The sequence below is a fragment of the Pezoporus wallicus genome, unplaced genomic scaffold, assembly GCF_028554395.1.
Source record: "Pezoporus wallicus isolate ANWC-B61680 ecotype Strahan unplaced genomic scaffold, APGP_CSIRO_Pwel_v1 contig_2543, whole genome shotgun sequence".
NCBI lineage: Eukaryota > Metazoa > Chordata > Aves > Psittaciformes > Psittacidae > Pezoporus > Pezoporus wallicus.
Window position 1 is genome coordinate 2,657,875 of NW_026638172.1, and position 27,578 is coordinate 2,685,452.

General features: G+C 41.4%; 1 protein-coding gene across 1 annotated transcript; it reads left to right on the forward strand.

Moving 5' to 3' along the window:
- Window positions 1–811: 811 nt before the first annotated feature.
- TNFSF11 (TNF superfamily member 11) lies at window positions 812–27,277 on the forward strand. The gene is made up of 5 exons (XM_057409715.1): window positions 812–1,244; window positions 9,099–9,266; window positions 16,558–16,603; window positions 16,686–16,784; window positions 24,949–27,277. Exons 1-5 carry the CDS (start codon window positions 1,023–1,025, stop codon window positions 25,368–25,370), a joined length of 957 nt encoding a protein of 318 aa, XP_057265698.1. The 5' UTR covers window positions 812–1,022; the 3' UTR covers window positions 25,371–27,277.
- The last annotated feature ends 301 nt before the right edge of the window (window positions 27,278–27,578 follow it).

A 27,578-nucleotide genomic window follows, 5' to 3' on the forward strand; every position in this document is an offset into this window, starting at 1 on the left:
AGAGGGAGGGAACACTTCCTGGAGGCAGGAAAGATGCTAAATAAACTAAATGAGTAAGTATATGAAGGAGGTGCCTACAAACCATAGTAGGGTTTTACGAAGAAGAGGTTTCAGTACAGAATGCAAGCTGAGATGTGCAGGAAGGTATTCCTGAGTGTTTGGAAACGGCTCTGTAGCGGAGCAGCTGTGTGAGGGCAGATGCGGAAGTTTCAATCTGGTCACTGTGACAGCCAGGAGTCTGCACAACTTTCTGACATTTCCTCACCCCAGGCTCTGAACTGCATTGCCTGTTTCGGGCAGTTCAAGTCAACACCGTTTGTGCTCAATTTAATCTGGCCTGAGTGAAGAGTGAGTTAAATCATGGAGGGGTTGACAGTCCTCTGAGGAAACCACCAAAGGGGCGAGGGGGTGACCGAGAGGATCCACCCAGCGTGCCGCTGCTTTCAGGGATCTGGGGAAAAGGACCCTCCAGACGTAACCCCACGCTCGAAGCTGCCTTGGCTGCCACGGGAGGCCCGGGTGGGTTGCACACCTGTGCGGGAACCAGGTGACGACGGGCCGAGGGGACCGAGCAGGGCAGCAGCCGGTCGAGGCGGGGCAGCTGTACTTCGCCATCTCACGGTAGACGGGAGGTGAAGAGTTTCGCTCCGCGAGGGGGAGCAGCGCCGACCGCGATCGCCGGGCGACCTGCGGGACGGTGGAGGCCGGGGCCCCGGGTGCAGGGGCGGGCCCGACCAGACCCGACCAGACCCGATCAGACCCGACCCGACCCGACCCGACCCTCCCGCCGCGGGCCGGTCTCTGCCTGGGGAGGGGAGGGCAGGCGAGGAAGGGCGGTGGTGATGTGTGGCGGCGGGGAGGGCAGGCAGAGGCACGCCGCGCGGGGCTGATTGGCTGCCCAGTTTATAAAAGGTGCCCGGCAGGGACGGCGGGGTGGTTTGCCGAGGTCGGGGAGCTCCGTCGAGACGCTGGCCGCCTGTGGAGCCGACCGAGCGGAGCGGTGCGGAGCTGCCCGTGGCGCGATGCGGCGCGCCAGCCGAGACTATACCAAGTACTTGCGCGGCTCCGAGGAGCTGGGCAGCGGCGCTGCACACGAGTGCGCCCCGCCGCCGCCGCCAGCGCCGCTGCCGCCGGCACACCCGCACCCGCCGCCCGCCTCCCGCTCCCTCCTCGCCGCCCTCGTCCTCCTGGGGCTGGGGCAGGTGGTCTGCAGCGTCGCCCTCTTCCTCTACTTCCGAGCGCAGGTAAGCGGCGCCTCTGCTGGCGGCGGGGTGAGGGTCGGAGGGTCGGCTTCACACCTTAGAGAACGGGGAAGGTCCTCGCGTTGATGGAACTGAGGCACTTAGTACAAAAGAAAGTCAGATAGCACCTTTAAATGGCTAGAAAGTTGGCCCAGCTTTGGGAGGAGATCGGGCTGGAGGGCTCCCAGTACCCAGCCCACCATGTGCTCTTATCCCCTGGTCACTGGAACTACTCAGCTTGCGTTCATTCTAGGTAGTGCTCCTGCCTGGGGGTGTGCATTGGTGTACTGGGTCTATTGGCGGAGTCGGACACTAGGAGTCACAAACTTGGGAAGCAGCTTCATGCTCTTGCACGGCTGTGTTTTTTAATGATCAACTTTCAATCATTTACCTGACAGGGGATTGACATGGCTGAGGTCTTTGACTGCCGTAGGTGTTTCACCATTGGGAAAATGCCTTTAAGGAAAGAAAAGCCACCACACAACATTACTTGGAATTGTTTGTCCTTCAGACTGTGCAGGGGCACAGTGGAGCAGGGTCCCTGTGTGAGCGGGCATTGGCTGGGGGCTCATTCCTGAGGGAGAGCTGCCCCCTTGCCAGGCCCCAGGCTTGCCAAGGGATGCTTCAGAAGAGGCAGCCGTGCCTGTGGAAAGGAGCGCAGAGGCATCTCTGTGGGGGTAGATGAGGTGACGAGTGGTTAGGCTTTCGAAGAGAAGAGGAGCCTGCTTCTTGGAAATGGCTCGGCTGGCTGGCTGGATTCACTCACTGCTGCATCTCCTATCCCACATGGCTGAGCCCTCTCAGAGGAAGTGGGGGGCTGCTGACTGGCTTGCTTCTCAGGGTTAGTTGTTAGCTTTCTGCTCGGCTTTTTCGTTGCGTGCTAAGTATGTCTGTTAAGACAGGTCTCACTGCCTTCATGGAAATGGTACTTCTGCTGTGTGTACTTTTCATTTGAAGTCAGTGAGGAGTGGAAACCTATTTCTTTCGGTTTACTTTCTAGGTAGATGCACTTGATCTTGATGTACCAGACTGGATTTCTTAACAAAATACACTCTGAAAACAGACTATACCTGCACAAAAGTATACCCACTTAAAACAGATGAATGACTATCAATATACAGTAACGCTGCAGATTGTTTGTTATGTAGACCAATTCGTATTTTCTTACCAACAATGTCTTTGTGTTTGCCATTTTTAGAAAAATAAAATGGAACAGCAATACAGTGCTTAGTTAATTGTATCCTGTATGCTTCAGAAAAGTGACATTTAATTTCTGGGACTCATTGTAAAGTAGCTTAAAGCTACTTGTTTGCTTGACAGTGAAGTAAATTAATGCCTGCTTCAGCTTGTGGCAGAGAAATGTTTTTTGCTTCAGGTCTGCATGAACTTGAAGACATCTTTGTCAAAATATAGCTCATGGAAATGCACAGCTATACATTAATTAGTGGGTTAGAGAGCCATTGCAATCAAAACAATGAATCAAAGTATACTTTTTGAAAACCCTATTTTTCCATCCTCTTTACCTTTCTCCTCCCTTTTTAAGGACTCTTTCTGATAGGTTCGTGTCAGTGTTTCACACATGCCTAACATAAGCTAAAAAAGCTTTCTTACCATCATACATATTCTTCTTCTGCTTCCTTGATTTAAAAAATTACATAGCCTTGATGTAATTCTGCATTTGGCAGCTTAATACTCTTGCAAGTTTCTTGTTCATGTAGATTTGGAGTAATGCTGTTGGATGGAGTCCTTTGTAAACTTGAGCTTTCAAAAATCAAAAAGAGATGATGTAGCTAGATGTAGACTTGCCTGAAGTCATTGCCTGGAAAATTTCTAATATAGAAAATATCTTCTTTGCCATCCCTGAAAAATATAACAATAAATATACTTTTGAAGTAAGGACATAATTCACAATAAAAACATATGGTAATCTGTATTTATTCACCAATATCTTATTGTGAAATAAGATGGAAAAATACAGTAGGTCCTGCAGAAATTAGATCTTATTCAACTGTCTTGAAGATTGTTTTATTTATATGGGACATGATCCAACCTTTTGGAAAGATTGCTGTCAGATTTAGTTATGTTAAGCTATCTCAATTTGTACTTTTCAGTACAAATTTCAGGTACTTAAATTTGTACTTTAATAACAGAATTTAGTATTGTGATGTATTTTGTTCAAATAATGTGAAGTCAGTAGTAGAAGCTGTGCATCAGAAGATTTCAATTGCTTGGCTGGTGAATTAACCAAATGTGTATTAGCAAGATTTGACTATATAGGCTAATATTAAGAAATTATACATTTTATAAGCTCTTTAAACTAAGAGGCTAAGTAAACTCTGACTCACTTTTACCATACACATTTTATGTGTATTTGCATAAAATCGTTTGAGCTGGATCATGACACAATATGAGCTGAGACAATGGTTGAGGTTTTGGTTTTTCCTTAGTTCTGTTTATTTTGTGGCTTGAGCATTTGAAATTTCACAAGACACGTAACTAAGACTGACACTAGATTTTCACGGGTAAACACATGTTTGTGGCCAAGAAATAATGCAGTGCAATGCAGATGAGACAATGAGCTGGTATTAACTAAAAAAGAAAGAAAAAAGCTAAGAACTGGATTTTACCAATATTCTCATAATAGTGTGCTGAAATGTAAAAACATTAAAATGCTCTCTCTAGCTTTTCTTTTTGGACCATCTTGTGCAGTGTACTGAATCCAGGAAATTGAACAATTCCAAAATGTAACGGTCTTAAGTGTTTATTTTGCTTGTACTTCATGAGGAATATTTGCTCATGACCAGTGAAAATGCCATGAAAATTTAGATAGATGGTCGCAGTAGCTGGAGATCATTATGTAACAGAGGCTCATGCACAGCATAAGGTGAGAGAGCAAAGTATTTTGTTTAACTGTCAATGGTAAATGCTAAAGCATAGTCTCCAGAAGCTTTGCTTTTAAACTTTTCCTTCTGGCCCATTTCTTTAATGTACTTAGATTATAAAGGAGTGGGAATTTGATTGAACACGGACTGAACTGGATGGCAGTGGTACAAGCTGCAAGTGCTCAAATCCAAATGGGGGGGGCTGTATCTCTAACTCCCATAACAAATCTTAAATATTCTGCCATACTGAAGAAGTCACACTTGGATAGGTGGGGACATGAAAGTCAGATTTTTATTGTCTTTTCATGCATCTGTGGAACTCTGACTTTCATTAGAGCTTGTTTTTAAACAACCACCTTTAAGACTCCATCTGAAGTTTTGTGAGCATTGTAGAGCACTGTCTAGCAGAAAACTGCTTGCTGGGGACCAGTAGCACTTTTGAAGGACTCCTTGGTGGTTAAGAAGGATTATGGAGTGCAAAGTTATATTTGATAACATGGAAATTGGTTTCAATTGGAAAATAAGTGGAAGTCTAAAAGTTAAACATTTATTTTAAAGAGTAAGTACAGAATGTGATACTGTAACACTGCGTAACTGCGGTAACCTTTAGGTAAAGGTGGCTGGAATGTATTGTGGCTTTTAAAACCAAACTGAATCTTTTTAACATTGGAAGGCAGGTTCCTCTGTAAATTCATTTTGTCTCACCCACAATGCTGGAGTTCATTGGCTGTTCATGGCTGGCTGAGTTAGGTAAAAAGAGTCCAGAGATGCAGTGAGAGTGATGAGAGATACTGAATATCAAGGGGCACAGAAAGATTTGATCTGATTCCAAGGTGAGACACAACGGGTGCATGCACAGTAGTAACATAGGAAAAATAAGCTAGGCAGTCCTCTCTTTAAATAGGTTAGTTCCTCTAGGGTATTTTGTTTACTTAATGCATTAGAAAGCTTTCTTCAGTACTTTTGATTGCATTTTGATGTTTCTTCAGGTATTAAATCTTTAGGACTTCCTGCTGAAGGTGTGCCTTGCAAGGTAGCAAGCTGCTGCTCGTAGACCATTCTGGTATTTCATGTGGCTCTTTGGGAGTTCTTCTCAAAACATGCCTTTGAAATTTTTTTTCTGTGCCTTACTTCTTGCCCACACTTTTGGTCTCTGTGTTTGGTGGTGTCTGTTTGCAGCCATGGCAGTTCAGTGCATGTTCTTTGTAAAGATAAAAGATGCAGGATTTCTGAGAATCCCTTTTCAGACAAGTGAGCTAATTTCCATGGTTAAATGTGGTGAAGAGCAGGTATTCTCTGAAAATGGTAAGAGCAATCTGGTAGGTTAGCTAGTCCGAAGATCAGAGCTTCACCTTATCAAACACTGGATCTCTAGAGACTTGCAGTTTGTCATGGCGGGCTGCACAGCTTCAAGTTGCTGAAGCTATCTATCAGTTACAGTGTTTCCATGAAGCCTTCAGTCTTTTAACTGTAGGTGCAGAGATGCTAGTGTTCTGTCTTCAGCAGATAAGAGTAAGTGCTTCTGCACAGTCTGCTGTTACTGTTCTGGCACAATGTTGTATGACACATTTGACCGATTGCTGACGGGTGATAGCTGTAAGTGTATGCTATACATGATTTGTTATGCTGGGTACTCAGGCCTTTACAAATTTCATGATCTTTGTATTGTAAAACCTACTTTTCTGGGATCTACTTCTCTGGGATTATAGTCTCTCTCTCGTAGAATTACTGATAAAAAATTAGTTTCTGCTGGCAGTTATTTGCTGTGGTCTGTTGTCTCTAACAATATCACCAACATAAGAGGCTACATCTGAAATAATGGATCTTGAGTTCCTCAGGATAAGAGGAATACCAACAAACTAGAGAGAGCACAGCAGAAGACGGTGATACATAGGGCCCGTAGTGTATTGCAAATGGAGAACTGGATTTTTTGAACCTAACAAAGAACAGACTAAGGTCAGGGAAGCTAATCACTGGTTTTGGCTACCTGAGGATGAAGCCAGGCTCTTCAGAAGAGTGCTGCAAACCTGAGAGGCACAATCATAAATTGCAGTAAGGAGAACTCTTGCTGGATATCAAACCCAGTGTTTTTACACTGTAGAAGTAGTTAAATTGTAGGGCAGTTTGCAAAGAGGTTGAAAGTCTCCATCAATTAAGATTTCACAAAGCTTGTCTAGATGAGGACTTGACCAACATGATCTAAGTAACAAGTTGGCCCTGCTTCAGGCATGGGGCTGGACTAGAGACCTCCAGAGATACCTTCTGACCCAGGGCATTCTACATTAACTGCCTTTTAGCAGCTGTTGGTAAACATTTTGTGCTTCATTTTTTTCTTTCATTTTACAGTAATTTTAAATTCTGGGTGCTAGTGGAACATAGTGAGTGAGATGCTTTTAGGGTGCAGTCTTACAGTTGTTAAAGTTAGTGCTGTCATCTTGCTCATTCATTCATTCATTCATTCATTCATTCCTATGCTTGTTCCTGTACTGGCTGTGATGTTTCTCTTATACCTGCAGTTGTTTTCATGGTATAAAACTGTCAGGAAATTAGATCAGCAAAAATTTCTCCCAGATTATTTATTTAGAAGGGAAGATTGAGAATCAGGCATGAAGTTTTGTGGTGAAGAAGGTGAAAGCACAGAGGTGCTGATTTAGGTAATTTTAAACAGGTAATGGGGCTGTATTGCACTAGCTGACTTCAGAAATCATTAGTGTAGTTTTTAGTATTGAATTCACAGAGCTGTATTAGCTATATACAGATTTCCTTTTGTATTCAGCTGTGTCATCCCAGAATGCCTCTGAGCCATTCTGTAACTCATCTCAACTCATCCACTCAAAGCTGTGAGATCTTCAGGTGAACCATTTCTGACCCATTTCATTCCAAATCTGCAGATTAACTGAGACAGCTAAATCAGGTCATGGAGGCTGGCGTTGATCTGAATGAATTAGGCAAACGCTTCTCATCTGGAGAGTTCAGAAGGATGGTGATGGAGGAGGCAGCATTTGGTGTTGCCATCTGTGCAATAAATGTTTCTCTGCAGCGTGTGCAGGTTGGATGGTTGCCTGGCTGTTGTAGGTTTAAATTCGCCTCTGTAATCCCAACCTTATGCTTTCAAGTTCAGTTCTTTTTTGGGTTAGGGAGTTGAATTGGTGTTCATATGAACAAATGATGTAACATGTTTGATTCGCTCTGGCTCTTCTATATTCTGCAGAACTTCCTTTTGATGTTCTGTTTTGTACAGTGCTGTGTTAAAGGAAACTGGACACTGGAGAGGCACTATCCATAATGTCTTGGCATTCCTTCATTGGGATTATAAATAATGTATTACATTTTGTAATTCAGATAAAATTGTTCGTTCCACCTTATGCAGAAAGATAGAAGTAAATGCTCTTGATTAGACCAGCTGATAGAGAATTCAGACAAGGTTTTGAGTGCACAAGCCCTTCTCCAATCCTGAAGTAAAAGTGGAATAAATACAAGTTGAGAACAATTGCTGAGAGTCTTAGGCCATCTCTGAAAGGCAGTGGTTAATTTTGAGTGTGGGACAAGAGAGTGAAATGGTTTGAACGATATTTATGCAATTAAACTCTGCCAAAGCACAATCCTAATCTTTGGAATACCCTTCCAGTTTATCAAACTGATAGAGTTCAGGAGTATTCTAGACTTACAGTTTAAAAGTATACTTGATTCAATTGCAAAGACTGATAGCTAAAAATATCTCACAGATATTCTATATTTACCAGTCTTTGTCCCACGAAACAGGTGTTTTGTGGTACAGCTTTACCATCTTTCAGTCTTTCTGAATTTGTGCTGTCTTATTTGGTGACTGTTTCACACAGCAATCTCTCTTGCCCACTGGCATGGTTTAACCCCAGCCAGCAAGTAAGCACTTCTCAGCTGCTTGCTCACTAAGCACCACCTCCCAGTGGGACAGGGGAGAGAATTGGAAGAGTAAAAGTGAGAAAAATTGTGGGTTGAGACAAAGACAGTTTAACAGGTAAAGCAGAAGTCATGCACACAAGCAAAGCAAAACAAGGAAGTCATTCACCACTTCCCATGGTGAGGCAGGTGTTCAGCCATCCCCAGGAAAGCAGGGCTCCCTCATGCATAGCAGTTACTTGGGAAGACAAACACCATCACTCTTGACATCCCTACTTTCCTTCTTCCCCCAGCTTTACATGCTGAGTGTGGTGCCATATGGTATGTGATATCCCTCTGGTCAGCTGGGGTCCATTGTCCTGGCTGTGTCCTCTCCAACTCCTTGTGCACCCCCAGCCAAGTCGCTAGTGAAATGTTGTGAGGAGCAGAAAAGGCTTTGGCTCTGTGTAAGCACTGCTCAGCAATAACAAAAACACCCCTGTGTTATCAACACTGTTTTCAGCACATATCCAAAATGCAGCCCCATACCAGCTACTGTGAGGAAAATTAACTCTACAGCAGCCAAAACCAGCACACCCACAAAATAGTTTCAGTGATAACTGACTTCCATTCTTCTGTTTCTCCTCTTGAAGATGATGTGCTAGATGTTGTACGTACTTTCCCCAAGTTGGTCTACTTGGCATTTGTGTGTCATCTTGCAAACTACAGTTTTGACAGATAGGATGGTTGTGCATGTTGCCTGCTAAAATGTGATATGGCCCTGAGTGGCTGAAAAATGGAATTCCGGCTTATTGATTTTACTGTAAGGCTGGGATTTATCTTTGACTTTTGAAAGGCACATATCTAGTAGTCTAAGGTAACGAACTAGGCAGCTCCAGAAGATAATTCATTCTTCTATCTCACATGCTTTTTGGATGAAATGAACCTTCATGTGGGGAACTTTTTCTCTCTTCAGTGTTCACAATGAAAATTTAGATAATAAACTTAAATAGGTTTCAAACTTTTAGATAGTTGAAAGTTCTCCCTGACTTAAATGCCCTTGATGTCTCTTGGACAGACACTTAAAACTGTGGTTGTACTTATATTTTTGTTTCAGATGGACCCTACTAGAATTTCCAAAGAACACGCACACTGTGTTAGAACACTTTTTGGTCATCTAGAAAATACAGATTTGCATGATGCATCCTTTGAAAATCAAGAAGCAAAGTTAATACCAGAATCATGTAGAAGCATGGAACAAGCTCTCCAAAGAGTTGTGCAGAAGGTAAGTGGCAGACAGACTGTGTGTTCCTTTATTTCCTGCTCTTGCTGAACTTAAAACAGTTTTTCCAGCAACTCTATTTGGAGGTAAATTCTGTAAAGCATTTTCTGGTATTTGAATTATACCTGAAGCCACATGCGAGATTTTGCCTTTTTTTTTTTCTTTTTTGTTTGGTTTTGTTGGGTTGTTTGTTTACTTGTTTGTTTTTTGTTTTAAGAAAGGAGGACTTGGAAGCTGCGCTGAGAAAACTGTGGTTGCAGTTAGTTGATTGGCCATTCTGACATTCGGATGAGCCTAAATGGTAGTCATTTATCCTAATATTTCTATGTATTTGTCAATACTTTACATGTTCATAAAAAAGGGCAGCTCCACACTTTTTTTAAAGCTGTCTTCCTGACCGTTTCTGACAAGATTCTCCCAAGTCAAGATCATTGACAAGCAAAATATTGCCTGAAAAACAGAGGATGTAACATTTGCTGTCATTTTCTCTTGTTACTTTTTCTGCAGCTCAAAATGAGGGATAGTATCTCCTTTTTCTTTTTTTTTCTCAGTTTGCCAGTTCTCTGTTCTGTGCAGGTCATTCCCACGCTGGCAGAAGAGCTACTTTGCAAAGAACAGTAACTGGGCTGTCTTTGCCCAGCAGTTGAAAATAACAGCTTGTTCCCAAACAAATAACAAAAGCAGACAGCTAAAGAAGTCACACATAATGATGAAGCCTTCCTAGGCAAGCTGTATGTATGTCACAATCGACTCTTACTGCAGTTGTTGCCTTTGATCTCTTTGCATGTTCCTAATAGGGTTTGGTGCTAATTATGGGCTATTTAGCAGCTAAATGTCTGCTATGGTATTTTGTCTTCCTGGCTTACCAGGCCCATTACAACTTCTTCACATCTGCATTCAGTGACACATCTGCATACAACTGTCAGATTTTTGTAGAGGATGATAGAATCATAGAATCAACCTAAGATCTTGAAATCCAACCATTAGCGCAAGACTGTCAAGTCCACCACTGACCCATGTCACTAAGGGCCTCATCTACATGGCTTTTTAACACTTCCAGGGATGGTGACTCCACCACTTCCCTTGGCAGCCTATTCCAATGCCTTATCACCCTCTCAGTGAAGAAATTTTTCCTAATACCCAATCTAAACCTCCCCTGGACCAACTTGAGGCCATTACCTTGAGCTGAACTCACAGCACTTTGCAGAGTGAATTGTACACGAGTTAATTATATAGTACTTCAATTGTGTTAATGCAGTGTTTGCTTTTACCAGATTACCTGGGGTGACAAACTTTTTGTGAATAAAAAGAAACCTAGGAGTCTATGTCTTATCCCTTTTGCTAGCCACCCCCTTTAAAAACTTAAGGGTGGGGATGGGGGGGGGAAGGGTTAACTCTGTAGGATTAGTTCTTTCCCCCAGCATTTTATGGAGACTCTCACAGTATACCTAATTCTGCTCTTCATGCTGTTTGCTCTTGAGGCTCCCATGATAGAGTAAGGAGCTCGTTACAGTGAGTAGATGGGAAGCCCTGTATTCTGACTGTTTGTTGCTGGTTATTCAACAAAAGCATTTGCTTTAGCTGAGGCTGCATATCCTGCCATTCTGGATGGAGGTTAAATGCTGCAGTGTCCGTGGCCAAGATAAGTAGTGAGTAGGGATAACTTTTTGGCTGATGACCATTATTTTGAGAACAATAAAATTTCCCTTGCCAAAGTAATCAGACTCCAAATTTCCTTTGAATGCAGCAGAATGTATTAAGCAGTTGCATCAGTGTTCTGGATGCTTTGTCATCAGATATTGATGACACAGAAGAAAATTAAGATAGGAAGATGCTTGCCTGGGCTACATTTGCATCTTTTTGGTACATAAAGGAACTGAAAGAAACAGTGTGAAAGCAAAATGCAAAGCTCTACTTTATAACGTTCTGTTAGCTCTGCTACAATGAAGGGCAGAGAAGCAGCCAAATCTTCCAGTTGCGGTAGTCCTTTATGTGTGGGAATGTGGCTAATGTGACTTGAAAGAGGTTCCCTATCTTCTGTGCTTTCTTCACATTCCTGAAGGCAAATCTAACCTGGGTGTGTTTTAAGAACCAGTATACTTATTTGAATTGGCAGCTTGTGAAGTGACTGAAATAGAACATTTGATGTGTTACGTTTTGTGATTTTTCAGTATTTTGTCTTTTGCAATTCAGGCTGTTCAGGAAATGAAAACAGACAACTTGCTTTTGCTCAGGTTTATGGTCTGGTTACAGCTTTAAGCTTACTACAGTGGTTCTCATCTCTTTTCTTTCCACACCTGTAGACCTAGTGCTTAAATCTAAAGCAGGGATTGTTGTTGAAAATGAAAGTGCTCTTATGAAAACCAGTGTAGTATGGCTGCAAGGCCCTGTCTAGAAATGTTTGTCTCATGAAAAATAATAAAGATTTTTTTCTTTCAGTAAACATCTAATGGTGAACTCCTTAACATATTCCAGGATAAAAATATTGCTTACGGAGCAGCTGACTCAGTAGAAAGCACATTTTCAATATTGCATATAAACTTTTAAACAGACGAATAATAAACTGCCCTAGTCTGTCTGTTTGCTTAATTTGTTTTGCATGTAACCCTAAAAACCTTTTAGCAGTCCAGATGCACTAACCACAGTTCTTACAAAGCCTGTTATGAGCCTGAATTAGAAAGGACTACAAACATATCTTGGGTCAATTCATAAGTAACTTTCCTTGGCAGTGCTCCCAGCTTCTAGCAGCTTGGGGAGTTCAAGCGTAAATTAGTCTCCCACATAGCAGCAGACTACTTTGCTAGACCTCCAGGGCAGCACTTCTAAAGAGATCTATATATTTAGCAGACGTTTAAAGTGCTTGTAGTTATGGACAAAGTCAGTTTCATGTGTGATTGCTCTAAGTTGTTAAAATTTCACAGTTTCCATCCTACAACCTTACATGCCTTTTTTTTTTTTTCATTTTTTCTCAGCAGGAAATAGACTACGCATTTGAATAGAGGTTGTAGTGCTGATCTCTAAACTATCTTCTCATGAATACTGGTTCATGTCCTTTCTATTTCACTTCCTTCCTGATTAGCATTCTTCATATTGCTGAATTTCTGGCAAGTTAATCAGATACTTCTCCCTGGTATTAGCTCAACTTAAAGCAGTCAGGTAGTAGAAGAAAGAATTGCATGAAGGAGCTTTGAGATCGCAGCTGAAGTAGGACATGAATTTCCAGAGGGGTTCTCTTCTGATTGGTCTCAAAAGGCTACTGTAGCCGCTCAAAGTAGATACTGAGATATTGTAAAAGCAAAAGAGAGGAAAAAACATTCACAAATGTCACGTTCAAATGTAGCCTTGTCTCTGCATCTTCCACATTGGACATAACTTAAAGAGCAAGAGATGTTTTTGGTTTGAAGATGCTGTGAGATGCTAAGGGTTAAAACCCGCACCCCATTGTGGATGAAGAAACAGCAGTTCCCAACGTTCCAGGCACTTAATGTATGATTCTAGTTTTTAAAATGTGAAAGTTTTGCAGCTTCCCAATGGCTTCTTAAAATTTTTGATTGAAGGATTTTCATTTCTGTGACTGGCTGCTTGTCTGGTGTTTAAACAGTGACTGTATGAAGGAGGTTGGAATGTGGGAAGCAGCCCAGCAGAGTTGACTTGGTGGACAGTAAGTAAGTGACGCAAAGGTGTGCAAGTGCAGCTTATCATAAGACTAACAAAGTGGTGTGATTTTTTTTTTTTTTGTGTACAGTTTGCTAAAAATAACTCAACAGCTTCATAGCAAATATGCTTCTGTGGGTGGCAGTCTTAAGAGAAGTCACTGGCTGTTTTGTCAGCAGTTCTCATTCCATTATAGCAGTGTCTTAATGACAGGTTCTATTGAGCTGTTTCTGCTTTCTTAATGGTAGTGTGCATTGTGATTAAGTGTTCTTCAGGGTCAAAATCAAGTACATGCTGAAATGCTTTTCTAAGGTAGGTTGTATGTAAGCTATTTGGAACTGTAGGACCATTAAATAAAATATCAAGAGAAGTGCTGAACTACTGACTCCTCAGGAGGAAACCCGCAGCTCCATTTCTGTTATCTAGGGAATAGTTCATGTATTTCATCTTCCTTCTGGAAGCCTGGGCAACAGAACAGAAATGAATATGAAAATTCTGCGGGGCTGGTGAGAATAAAGTAAAGAACTTCACAATAGTACAGTGTTTGGAGAACTGATGGAGGATTTCTGTTTTCTGGTCACAGGCTGGCCGCTTCTAATCCAATGGCAAGCATACACAAGAGTCTATGAACATAAGCCAGCCTCCAGCTCTTCTCAACGTGTTAGTGTTGGGTTTATGCTTATAATCTGTCTTTTGTTGTAATGATGCTTCTTGCATTCCTAATTGCACAGTAGCATAACTACTACAGGAGAGTGTTCCTGGCAGAGGGAAATGCTCTCAGGGGATGGGAAAGTAGGCTCAAGACCATCAGGACAAAGGAGAGTTGTGGACTCAAATTTTTCCTGGTAGCTGTTCTGCTTACCAATGATGTTGCAGATGAACAACACCACCAGCAGTGAGAAAAAAAGCAGCTCAGGCTGCATTTCATGAGGACCACAGCCTTTCCATGTGAAAGATAAGCTGAGTCACACTGCTAGATCTCAGGTGAGGTACAAAGCTGCTTAAGCTAAAGCATCTTTGGAAATGTGCAGAAGCAGAACTCTATACTCCTAATAAAAATGTAGTGTCCTGGGTTCAGCAGTAGCAGTCATTTTTCTCCTTCTTGGTAGCTGGTGCAGTGCAGTGTTTTGACTTTCAGCCTGGGAACAGAACTGATAGCGATGTTTTGGTTTGGCCAAGGACTTTGTGAGCCTCATGCTCTGCCAGGGAGGAGGGGAAGCCGGGAGGAAGCAGAGACAGGACACCTGACCCAAACTGACCAAAGAGCTATTCCATACCACAGCACGTCATGCCCAGGATGTAACTGGGAGTGAGCCAGAAGGGCTGGGAGACTGCAGGGTTGGAGGAGGTATCGGTCGGTGCTTGGTCAGGCTGAGGGGGGCAAGTTATTGGTCGGCTGGTGCTGAGGTGTTGTACTCTCTTCCCTTGTTATTTCCTTTATCATTACTATCATTGGTGGTAGCAGTAGTGATCTGTGTTATACCTTAGTTACTAAACTGTTCTTATCTCAACCCGTGGGAGTTGCATTCTTTTCGATTCTCCTCTCCGTCCCTCCGGGAGTAGGAGGAGGGAAAGAAGGGGGGGGGAGTGAGTGAACGAGTTACCTGACTGGGTTTAAACCACGACATGTAGGTTAGGAGGAAGACAGTCATTGGCCAGTTCAGGAACTTCAAGGGCTGTGCAGTTACCAACCAGGAGATTTTTTTTTTTTTTTAGTACCAGTTTAGGTAGAAGAGATTAAAATGTACATAGCTCTTTTTGCATCTGCCCAGTAGGCTCTCCAGGCAAGGACATTATCACATCCCCCAGAAGTAAAGGATACAAAAGCAGACTCCACATCTTGAGATGTTTCCATTAAGTGAGAAAACAAAGGAGTCTTCCCTTTCTAGGGAAGGGATTGGGAATAGGCGTGGTGCAGTAATCTCTGAGAGTGTGGTTCATCTCCCCATCTCTTTTACTTTTTCCTATTCTTGTCAAAGGCTTTTGCCACTTTTTGCAGTACGTACATTTGCAATTTTTTGTCGTCTTCCTACATCTGATGAAGTGAAAGAGCTCTAGTGTGGCTAGAGGCTGATGCTGGTATGCAGCTCCGAGAACTGAGCTTCATTTTCATCCTCCTAGAACTGACATTGCAGTAGGAAGATCAGAGAGGGAAAGTGAATGTAAATGGGGTAGGTGGATGTGAGTTTTGCTTCTTTTGAAGTTGAGTTTCTTCTGCTTTTCTTCTCATCTCTACAGCAGAAAGCGTATTAATGATTCTTATCTATAAAATCAGCACTCTCTGCTGAAATATTATGCTTTGATAGTCATAGTACAACTTCCATACTGCTGTGGCTTTTCATTTTGGTTTAACATTTAAACACCTACTGAAAGGGGAAAGTGAGAGTAATAAATGCACCGGTGAAGGCATTACAGGTTTCACTGTGGCTGCAAAATTACATAAAAGCAAGACTTTAGGTGTTTTCAGAGCAGGATTTCAAACTCTAAAACACAGCAGTGTTTGAGAGCGCAGTGGAACATTGCTGATCTGTCCAAATCTGAGGCATATTGCATACATATGGTATTGAATCAGACAAACAGCAATACGTTTGACATAAAGACAAAAACAAAGGACCATTTTTAGGTTTCAATAATATGATTTGCTATCTTCAGCAAAATGTTTCCTTTTACCGAACATCTTCTTGATGGCTCCATGGTATGAGGTATTCTGCATAGTAAGTATAATATTAGCACTGTTATTTAGAAAACAGAGATGAAGAGAATCATGAAGAAACAGGACAACTGAGGATTGAACTTAATATTACCAAGATTCAGTCTGTGCTTGTAACAACAGCATGCTTAGATTTTTGGGAAGTGCTGTTTGTTTTCTCAAGAGGAAACAGTTTTGGATTACTAAAAGCAAGGCTTTTTGTGGTGCCTGTTGTCTGTTACTTGTGCTGTTCTTGGTTTTGGGTAGCATGGGTTTCATTCATATTAAAACTCATCTGCAGTTTTGAAAAATGTACTCTGGCACCCTGTCTCTTTGTCCCATTAACAGATACAGACGATGCTTAATCCTTTGGTTCCTGCATACCTTTTTAGAAGTGCCATGACTATAAAGCCTTGTAGTCTTTGAACCATCCTTGCTAGTGGTCAAGTGTGAGGGTTGGAGGTTTTCATTTATCTCATCACAAATAAAATTCAGAGCTTAGCTTTCCGTAGTTGTGTGATTACACACCAGTCCCTATGCAGAAATGCCTCTTTCATGACATTTTTGATCCCAAGCATTTAAGTCAGTTCGTAAAGTCCGTTGTTTTATGTGTTGCATTCTTACCAGTCAGAGAAGTATCCTAAGTGCAATAAGTAAGAAAGGTTGTCAATGTCCTGTCAGTACTACTTCAATAAATACTGCAGTGATTATACACACCATCATTCCTATCCAGCTTTATCAGAAGTATGGAACAGAACAAGTAATTTGATTGTGGCAGCTAATCCGTGTGCTTATATTATACATCATGTAAAGATGAGAATGTGTATCCCTGGCATCTGAATACTGTTAGTAGAACATGCACAGAGAGTGTTGCAGTTGTGCAAGCTATCTGCAATATGCAGTATTACAAAACCAAGACAGTATCAAAGCTATGGTTCTTTCTCATTTTAGGAAGTCCTGCGTGTCAGGGGAAGAGCACCACTAAGACCAGAGAAAGGTATGTGCTGGTTTATGAATAAGAAATATTCTACTTCTACTTAACTTGTCTTTCTGAAGTAATGAAATTCTTTTATCTCTAGCTGCAATGGAGGCATTAGGAATGGATCTGTACAAGAGAAACAAACCTGAGAAGCAGCCATTTGCCCATCTCATTATTGATGATAAGAATATTCCCTCTGGTGAGTTCAGTTTTAAGTGAATATGCTTCAATGCTACCATATGCTTTAATGAAAAGCATGAATATGCTTTAAGTGAATATGCTTCCAATGCTACCATAAATGTATTGAACAGTGAAGTAATATGAAAACAATTCAGCAATACCTGCAACAAACTGGAATTTCACAAATTATTTTTGATAATGAGAATAAATTGATGTGCTAGACTTTTGGAGGTAGCAGGGGTAATGCTAACAGTAGGATAGCTCCCATTTGCCTTGGGTCTCTTGTATCAGTCTCTTGTGTGCTGAATGGCCTCTATTTCAAATGACCAGTTTTCATGATCAAGCTCTGAGGGCTTGGCCTGCCTCTTTGTGCTGTCTTCAGGTGAGGAATAAAAGTATGCACTGAATATTTTTCTCTGATATTTCTTATTTTCTTTGGTTAGTAGGGACCATCTGGAGTTCTTCACTCACACTGGACATCAGCTATAGGTATATATACACATGTATGTATGCATACATACACAGCACAAAGATCGGCCAGAATCCAGGTCTTGCAGCTTGGAAGGTGTTTCCCTTCCATTGAGTCCAAGATTTTTTTGGTCCTGTTGTCAGATAAAGAAACTTGTTGCCTTCTGTTGTGAAATTCCAGAATGTCTTATGTCCACCTATTCAGTCCTTCATAGCAACCCTCCTTTTGTGTGCGGAAGTGTAATCAGGTCTGTACTGAGTGATGCAACATTCGTCTTTAGGGTAGACCTGGAGGTTCAGAATCTTGTCTGAATGTACAACACATAGGCATGTCAGCTGCCTGTCACTGGAAAAACTTGCCATAAGGGAAGCACATCTCTTATTTTGAGGTGTTAAAAAGCCTAGAACTGCAGTCCCAATGTCATTATAGTAACTTGCCTGCAAGTTCCCTGCCCTCTGTGGGTACATTGGACTCACAGCATATGGCTGAATTTACAGCAAGTGTTAATGGCATATTGAAAAGGTTTGTTATATTCCATTCATTGTCACAGGGCTGCTATAGACTTTTTCCCATAAAGACTCCAAGGGCCTTCCTGATGTTCAGACATGCCAAAGCTTCACAAGGGTCTGTCTGCATCTGCCTAGTCTAGTAGCAAGAAGATCAAAGGTCCTAACCTTGTACTCTGAGCAACAGGGTTTCTTGTCAGTGTGTGGACTTGGATGCAGTATGTTTCTGAGCTATTGAGTAGGTGGAAATATGTTCCTGTGGCTTTTATCTGCCCCTATAGTAAGAGAATGGCATTCTTTTATCTTGCCAGAGCTTGTATTCTCTACCCATAGGTATCTTTGGATGGCTTTGGGAATATTTTTGCTAGTACAATATGAGGGAATGGGACATGAGTTTGCCTTAGAACACTCTCCAGAGGAAAAGATTCAATCCTACAATTTTAAGATATTTTAGTACAGTTTCCTCTTTTGCCCTGGAGCACTGTCAGTAGAGATTTTTCTCTCTGTATCTCAACACAACAGTCATCACTGGTGTGGTAGAAGTAAGCCAGGATATTTTTCTGAAGCTATCAGACAGAGGGCCTCAAGATATGAGGGGACATTGATCACCACTGTCTTCCTCTGAAGCTGTGTACATTCTGCAGAACTCCTTGCTAATTAAGCTCTGTGCTTTGCTTTTCTGTTTTATGTAACCAAAGTGAAGGGGAATGCTGTGTTGAGGCTTGAAATCTGAGATTTCAGCAGTGTGCACAGTAATACCTTGCTCTTGCGCTATTTAAAGACAAACCACTTCTTCACAGTTTCTTGCCTATAGGGGTAGGATTCTTTCTCTCTTTGAGTGTATTGCAATTGCCAAGATTGACAGGTTTATAAGCAGAGAGCTTGAGCAGCTTGTAAGATGGCAGTCACAACTTCTACAAGCTTTCTTATCAGCCCAAATGCTTGCTGACCAGCTTCTGTTTCGGTCAGATTTTGGTTTTTGGCATAAGTCAATAGTAGAAGATGCAGTATCAGTGAACTTATCTTAGCATTTTTGTCTTTGGAAGGATTCAATTAATTTGCTAATCATAGAGACAGATCACTTACATTTACAGATGTGGACTGTATCAGTGTCACACTTCATGAAATTCCTGTGGGGAATTTATTTGCTGTCTACCTGGATGTTGCTGTAAATTGTATTTTTATCAGGGATAGCAGCTGATAATTTTTACTGTTGTGCATCATTGCATTAACCTTCAAGGAAGTGATGTAGCACATCTGAGGGTAATCACAAGAGAGACATTGCTTTTTCTTTCTTCATTTACTGTTTTTTGATAGCACAGAAATACAGTGCCTATGACAACAAGGTGCTTTGTTTCTCCTTGGAGCAGATCAGCTCCTTACCAATGTGATGAGTTGGACATACTTCCCATTGATCTGGCACATAATGGCTTCTGCCTCTTTTGGAAGAGCCCAGGATGTTACATGAGCACATCTTCTGCGGTCCTTGTGGGCATTGCAGCAGTGAGGGGCTGGATTCTTATGGATAGCTGGGCCCCTGAACCTACTGGTCATGAGACACATTAGTGTCATGCTCACTAGTATGAGGCACTACCCACTTGGGTGTGTGGCATAGGGGATAATGACAGGCATAAAGGATGAAGAATTTGCCTGAGGGTCACTGGGATTTTTTCTCTTTCATCCTGTTTCCTCTGACTGTACTTTCTGTGTTCTTCCCCTGATTCCTAAACCTACATGTCTGAAATCTTTCTAAAATATTTTAGGCCATCCATGAGTCTGGAAAGATCTGTTCTTAGTATTTTAAGGTTCTTTACTAAGCAATGTAAGGACAAAAAAAGTAATCAGTCTTTATCACTGTCAAACAGGTTTTTATTTTAAGACTTTGCCACTGAATGCCCTTCTTGAGAGGGCACTGAGCAGTGTCTGTGAGAGAACATGTTCCTTTTACCTGGTTCACAATATCATCAAGCCCCAAATAGACTATTGCAGCTGGGGGGGGGAGGGGGGGGTGGGGGGGTGGGTGCAAGAGAGGGGGAAAATAACCCTTCCCAGATCTTGATGTCCCCACCCATCATTTGGATGCAGAAGCCATAGTGGTTTGGCTCGCTTTGTGTATTTTTTTGGTTTGCTGTCTTAGGTTAAAGCTGTATGCTTGCTGGTTGGATTTTACCAGAGCTCACTATAAATGATACCTAGGTTTTAAATGAAAACGGTGAATTTTGGTTTATAAATTGATTACAGAAATTAGTCACAGTTTAAAGGAGAAAATCACAAACAGAAGTAAATGTTAAATATATCTTTGGGATGTGAATTGATACCTTTAGATGTCTAAAGAAACACTGTAGTATTCTGAGCTATTTACACCTTCAGGTTCAGCTTAACTGCCCTTTGCCTCCAAAGCAGTTTTTCAGAGCAAATAGTGCTTTGGTCCTTCCCTCAGGTTTTATTTATACCTGAAAGCTGCTGGGATGTACAGGGCTACTTTCTCCTCTGTTTCCCTACTATAATTTTCCTTCTTACTAATGAATTTTATAGATGCTCATTTGTATTACTCTTAGTTCATGCTCACAAACATACAAGACATCGTTTTGATTTGTCTTCAGTTACCAGAAAGCCTGTGTATTATCTCATCTTTTTTATAATGCTTTTTACCATACTTGGAAGGTTATTTTACTCATTATCTGCCTGACCTCTTCCTTCTCTGTTAATGTGACTTACCTTATGCTTTTTTTTTCATGGCTCCGTAGTAAATTTTATCACAGAAGATACTGTACTGCAGCATTTCTGACTGTCCCATGGCTTGGATTGTGTTTCAGAGTTTCTGATACATGGACAACTGACTTGGCACTTGTATGCTCTGCTTTTCTCCTCTGCCTGTGTTCTGGGGTACTAATTGTTTTGGTGCCTCTAAATTTAGGTGTATTAACCACCAGAACTGTTGAGAGCCTGCTCGCTCCTTCCATTGAAAGTTGCATGGCATAACTCCCACCAGTACATCTTTGTGGTGTGCTACTGGCTGTGGCATGCCTCTTCTGAAGCTGTGAATTGTGGCAAAATGCCCATCTGCCTCAGTTAATACAAACATAGCACTGTAATTTATGTTGGGACTTCCAGAAGTTACCTAGGCTGAAACCAAATAGGGTCAGAACAGTCAGCATCACATTCCATCATCTCTTGGCCTGTCCCTAGCACCTAACCATGGCTGAATGATGCATATTCCCCTTAACACCAAAGAAATGTGAACAAACTTCCCCCAGAGTCCCTCTCAGAATCTCAATTACAAGTGACTGTGTTACCTATTTTCTCTTTTCCCCCTTCTTCAACAGAAAATTGTGCATTCCCACTAAGGATTTCTTCAAAATTGCTACTTGATTAATACTGGCAACTTAAAAGTTTAAATAAAATCTGCCTAGCAGCTACTAGGTGTGCTACCAGTCAGTCATAACATACCAGTATTCCTTTCTGTTCCATCATATATATATACATCCCTGTCCCATTTCTCTGATGTGCCCTTCATCTGATCCAGGTAGTGGTTTCTTGCCTGTCTTCCTCATCTTGAAGGTAGCACAACCTCCCTGGGGCAGTATTTCTGGCAGACTTAACACTGCACAAGAAGTTCTGTAAGTTCCTCAGGTGTTCCCAGTGCTTCAGAGGTGTACTCTTGCAGCCCTAGCTCAGCATCTCTTGCAAGTGAATAATTCTGGGCTAAGAGTTTTAAGTTCTTAGTGTCACTTCCAATTAATTGATGGTTTTCAGAGGCTTTTTTGAGGCACTGCATGGAAGAAGGCTTGTATTATTTCTACCTGGCTGCACTGGAGCCATGGGAGAGTAACTATTTATCATTTGCTTTTGACAGCTTGTGCTTTGCTCAAGTCTTTGTGTAAGAATGCCAGCAGCTTTTTGTTCTGGACTATTGAAGTATTCCTCTCACATGCAAAACTTGCTTCCCCTTGGTGGTGAGGGAGGACTCATAGCTCTGAAATTCTCCTGTCTCTAATTCCCCTCACTTATTTCTGCACAGATAAATCCAAGAGGCATCTTTTTAACTAATCAAACATATCTGGGGCATTTCCCCAGCATGCTTGTGAGCACTTGTGGTTCTGGAGTATGCCTTGATACATACCTGAAGGAGAGAGCACTGCTCCCTGACATGTGCCATGGAAGGTTTGGAAGGAATAGATAATTTTGGTTTAATATTGTGAGAATACAGTATTGAATATTCCAAACAAGCTTTTAGAGGCACTGAGAGTCAAAGGTGCAAGGTCCTCCTGTGCCTGTGTGTACACATTTTTGTGGGAAGGAGCAAATGGAGTTAGTCTTCTGTACTGAAAATTGCTATTTTATAGGAGGACAAGTTCGCCAACTCTCATCTGTTGTGTTACACCCAGTGTGTTACACCAAATAAATAGTAGTGTCAGTGCCTTGTGCGTACCAGGAAGGGTTAGGGCCTGCTTGGCTTTCTCATGACGGTGGTGTTTCCTCTGTATGAGCTTGCCCTTGGGCCTTGCCTGGATCTTCTTATCCCACTGTTGCTTATTCTCCTGGGGAGGTGGAAGGGACTGTGGAATTTGTGCTGTAGGGCATGCTCCTCAACAGAAAACATTGTGATGAACTTCTGCATAATGCATGTGCTGTACTAGTAATGGTATCTGGGCCGGTGTTGCAGGCTATTGCATAACTCTGTGCCACCAAAACCAATCTGAAGTGTCAAATGTGACCATGTTTGGGAGGAAGACTCATGCTCTCTTCCAGTACCTATCTAACTTGCTGCCAGACAGTTTTTTAGCACAGCCTCAATAGTAGAATCATAGAAAAGTTAGGGTTGGAAAGGACCTTAAGATCATCTAGTTCCAACCCCCCTGCTGTGGGTAGGGACACCTCACACTAAACCATATCACCCAAGGCTTTGTCCAACCTGGCCTTGAACACTGCCAGGGATGAAGCATTCACAGCTTCCCTGGACAACCCATTCCAGTGCCTCACCACCCTTACAGTAAAGAACGTCCTCCTTATATCCAATCTAAACTTTCCCTGTTTAAGTTTGAACCCATTACCCCTTGCCCTCCTACTACATGATGAGTCCCTCTCCATTACCCCCTCATCCCCTGATCATCCTTGTGGCCCTCCTCTGGACTTGTTCCAGCAGTCCCATATCCTTTTTATGTTGAGGACACCAGAACTGCACAGGATCTCTTTGAAATGACATCTGAGATTTGACCAGCTTCAAATCTCCAAGTGATGATACAAATGTGACTATTTGATGACAGTATCCAGGAAGTGCCTTTTAGGCCAGAGTTGTGGTGGACATTTGTACCTGTATGTGTGAAGTTAGCTTTCAGATACAGTGATAAGCTTCCAAACTAATCAAAACATCTCCTGTCTCTCAGCTCCTTTTTGTTGTCTTCACAAAGCATTCAATCAACAGATAAGGAACAGCTTCCTGTTTACCAGGCCACCATCATGCAGGCAGAGCTAAAAAGGCTTAAGTGTACCTGTGTCCTGGTTTAAGCCCAGATGGCAACCCAGAACCACACAGCTGCTTGCTCACTCCCCCCCCTTTCCTCTCCTGCTCCTGGAGTGATGGGGAGGAGCATCGAAATAATGTAACTCCCACAGGTTGAGATAAGAACAGTCCAGTAACTAAGGTATAACACAAACCACTGCTGCTACCACCAATAATAATAATAAGGGAAATAACAAGGGAAGAGAATACAACAGCTCACCACCCGCCAATCGATACCTAGCCTGACCTGAGCAGTGATCTAACCCTTCCAGGTAACTGCCCCCAGTTTATATACTGAGCATGACATGCTGTGGTATGGAATACCTCTTTGGCTAGTTTGGGTCAGGTGTCCTGTCTTTGCTTCCTCACGGCTTCCTCTCCTCCCTGGCAGAGCATGAGACTGAGAAAGGCCTTGGTCAGAGTAAACATTACTGAGCAACAACTAAAAACATCGGTGTTATCAGCGCTGTTCCCAGGCTGAAAGTCAAAAACACAGCACTGCACCAGCTACTAAGGAGGAAAATGGCTGCTACTGCTGAACCCAGGACAACTTGTTAGAAAGAATTCAATAATGCTTGTTTGAGTATATTAATTCTATTAATCTGCCTTTTTTGGTAGTTGGATTTGGTGACACTTGCACATGTATTTTGATTCCCGCATGCATGATGCTCTATGGTGAGACAAAGAACATCATCATTTTCTTTCCTAATCTGTGGATCTTCAGTTTAAATCAACTGGAACCTGACTGTTCCCTTCCAAGCCTGGAACATCAGCTCACTGTTTGTAGTTTGAAAATTAAGATACTTCAGAACAAATAAAAATAAGAAAAGGAAAAAAAGTGCAATGCATCCAGAGGCTCATGTGTCTTCCTAAAGCTTTTTTTCGAAGACCTTCTACTACATGTTAGGCAAAGAATCTGAGTTTACCTCCCAAATAGCTGTAATTGACCAACTACTACTGTATTTGTACAATTATCAAAGAATTAAGATTATGCTAATTGTGGAGCCTTTTTCTGATACATGCAAGCACTAAGTTAAGTCTAAATACTGGCTTTGCATAAAAAGGTTTGTTATGTAATAAATTGTTGAAGTATTATCTGAAGTCTAGGTAGCTTATTGTGTAGTACTAAAAATGCACAATTGCACTGTTTTCTTTCCCCATTGTTTTTGGTGTTCTCAAATGAAATTACGTTTACCTTTGTGCCACTACAGTCACAAGAACATAGCGTATAGGAAGGTTTCATAAGTTTATGAAAGTAATTATCAGTTCAACATGGTTTCAGATTTTCTTTAGTTACTCCTTGCAAACACTTACAGGTTAAAGACTAATAATAAGATTTGCTGTTTTATCATGAGTAATTTTTCAGATTCCTCTCAAGTATTTGTTACTTGAATTAAAGTTTTAGGTGGAATGCAGTTTCTATACAGAGCTTGTTGCATGATTGCTTAGCATCATCGGACTATTGGCCAAACAAGTGCTTTGTATGATGGTCCAGCAATCGTTCTGGTGGGAGGACAGACAGTTATAAACGACAAACCAAATATGGCAGTACATGATGAAAAAATGAAATTAATGAATTATTATAATTGTCTAATATTAACTTTAGCCTATGTAACTGTAGTTGCTATTGATTCTAGAACCCCAGAGGTTGCTTTCTGAAATATTGGGGTTTGTTAAATAACTTCTTTTTTTCTCCCCTCTTTAGGAACTCGCAAAGTGAACCTCACGTCCTGGCATCATGACAAAGGCCAGGCAAACTTATCAAATATGACATTCAAAGATGGAAAGCTGACTGTAAATCAAGATGGCTTTTACTACCTTTATGCCAACATTTGTTTTAGACATCATGAAACTTCAGGAAACCTGACTAAAAGAGGGCTCCAGCTGATGGTATATATGACGAAGACAAACCTTAAAATAAGGCGCTCTGATGTTTTGATGAAGGGAGGAAGCACCAAATACTGGTCAGGGAATTCAGAATTTCATTTTTATTCTGTAAATATAGGAGGGTTTTTTAAATTAAAATCTGGTGAAATGATAAGTATCCAGGTATCGAATCCATTGCTACTGGATTCATCACAAGAAGCAACTTATTTTGGGGCATTTAAAGTTAGGGATTTAGACTAAATCTTTTCTCAGTGTGCTGAAAATTGAGTTTTCAGTCGTCCAGAAACAACCTGAAGACAGAACTGAAAATCTTTTGCAACCCAGTTCCATCTCTATAAGCCATATCTATCTAAAGACATGTTTTGCCCTATGCTGACTCCACCAGGAGTCCCACAAATGCATAGATGGACAAAATCACATAATTCTCCTGATTCGCTCTTACAGCCATTTTACTTCATATGTCTCCACTGGCTTCAGTAGAGTCATTATGACTTTTGCATTTGTGTAGTTGAAATCAGAGCAATTGTTATTGAACTTCTGCTTCCAAGTTCTGCCCTAACTCTTTAACCTGTGCTACTCTTATTCATTTTGGCACAAACGCAGGAGAGGACAGAACTTGGCTCCCAACTTGCCTTGTGGTTGAGCATTCTGACCCTGGAATGGCAAAGATTATGAAAGTGTGACTAATCCCATTGCATTTGATGTGGCTTTTCACATGCTTAGTTAAGCCTGTTCTTTGCTGGATTAGGGTTGGAGGGCTCAGGCTGTGGCAGAAATGAGTTGCAGAACACCTAAACAGTTCAGCCTAAGTCTTTACCTGATTAAAAGGTTAATTACAGGTCATTTTCATTATTGATGCACAGTTAATTGCAAATATAGATTGCCAAAATACAGTGTGCCTTTAAAGTATTACATTGTGCCAGAATCTGCAAAGACATTTTTTTAAACGAAAAGTATGTATTTTTATATTCTGTAATATCTAAAGTTATATTTCAGGTGTAATGTTTTGTATAAAAAAAAAATTGTAAATTATATTGTCCTATAGTATTTGATACAAAATATTTAAAATCTCTTGCTGTTTGTATATTTAATGTTTTAAACTGTTTTTAATGTACAGACATGTTAAACTGGTGCACTTTTTAATCCCAATGGGAAAAATTGCAGCTAAAAGAGGTTGTTTGCAATTAGCAAATGTAATATATACCTTTGTTCTTTTTAACTTAATAGATTTCTGTTAAACTTGTCAGTATTACTGGGAGGGGGAGAATCACACCAATGTCATGAATAATTACACCAAAATGCTGGTCACTGGGTACCTTTCAAACCTGCAGGGTAATTGACATAACAAAGCTGGCATTGCCTACAAAAAATAAGAAATTAATACATATTAAGCCACATAAATGCATTAGGGGTATTTATAGTTACTGAACAGGCATATTTTCCTACAAGAAAATTTGCAAGTTGTAAATTCTGCAGTTGAGTAATGACATTTTTAGCTTATTTTGAACCTTATGTCATTGCTTTGCCTGTCCTTGTCTCCCCTTCTAGCTTTTAAAACTCTGCACACCTTTGCCAGGTTTGGCAGGTGAACAGCGGTGTGAAGAGGTGTTCTTACAGGTTTTATGAGAACAGACAGCTGAGAACAACTCAGCCGTTACACAGTATTTGTCAGTGGCTGGCCACTGTTCATATTAGCCAACAAATTAATAGAGGGAGACTCCTAGCTAGCTGCAATATGTGGTGTCGCTTGCGTAGTTGCTTGGCCAAAAGAGGTAGGTGGATGGAATCTGAGGGTGGGTGTGGGGGACACAGCAGAGAGCTGCAAATACTACAGGTGATGTTTAGAACACATCTGGGTAGGGATCATTAACTTAATGGGAAAGGAATGGGTGAGGTTTTTAGGAGCATTTGTGTGCTCTAAGAATGATGTGAGGATAACATGCTCTTTAATGTGGTAGAAATCAGAGAAGGCAAAAGACACAAATCTGTGGGAATTGAGGCTTCATACAAATCCTCAGGCTTTTGTTTATTTTGTTGCTGTAAGGAACTGAGTTGAATTCAAGCAATTATTTTATACTGTATAATAAACATTTCTGTTTAATATTAATGTTTTCTTACAAAATATATTTCTAAGAAAAAAAAACCAACCTTTGTGATTTTTTTTTTTTTTAATTTTCCTGTGTCCCTGTATTTCTTGTGCAGCTTCCATCATTTTGTTCAGATTTCAGAACATGCAGGCTGGGAAAGGTATAACTTCCTCAAGAAAACTGAGGCACCAATTGCCTGACTTGAGACAATGGCAATGAATTTTAATTTGACTCCAAATATGCATCCACCACTTTCAAGTAGGGTTTAAATCATCAGGGGTCAGAAATTTAGCTGAAGGACTTCCTATTTAATCTTTTACACCAAACAGCTGTCATTCAAACCCATAAAGAGCTGAAGAAT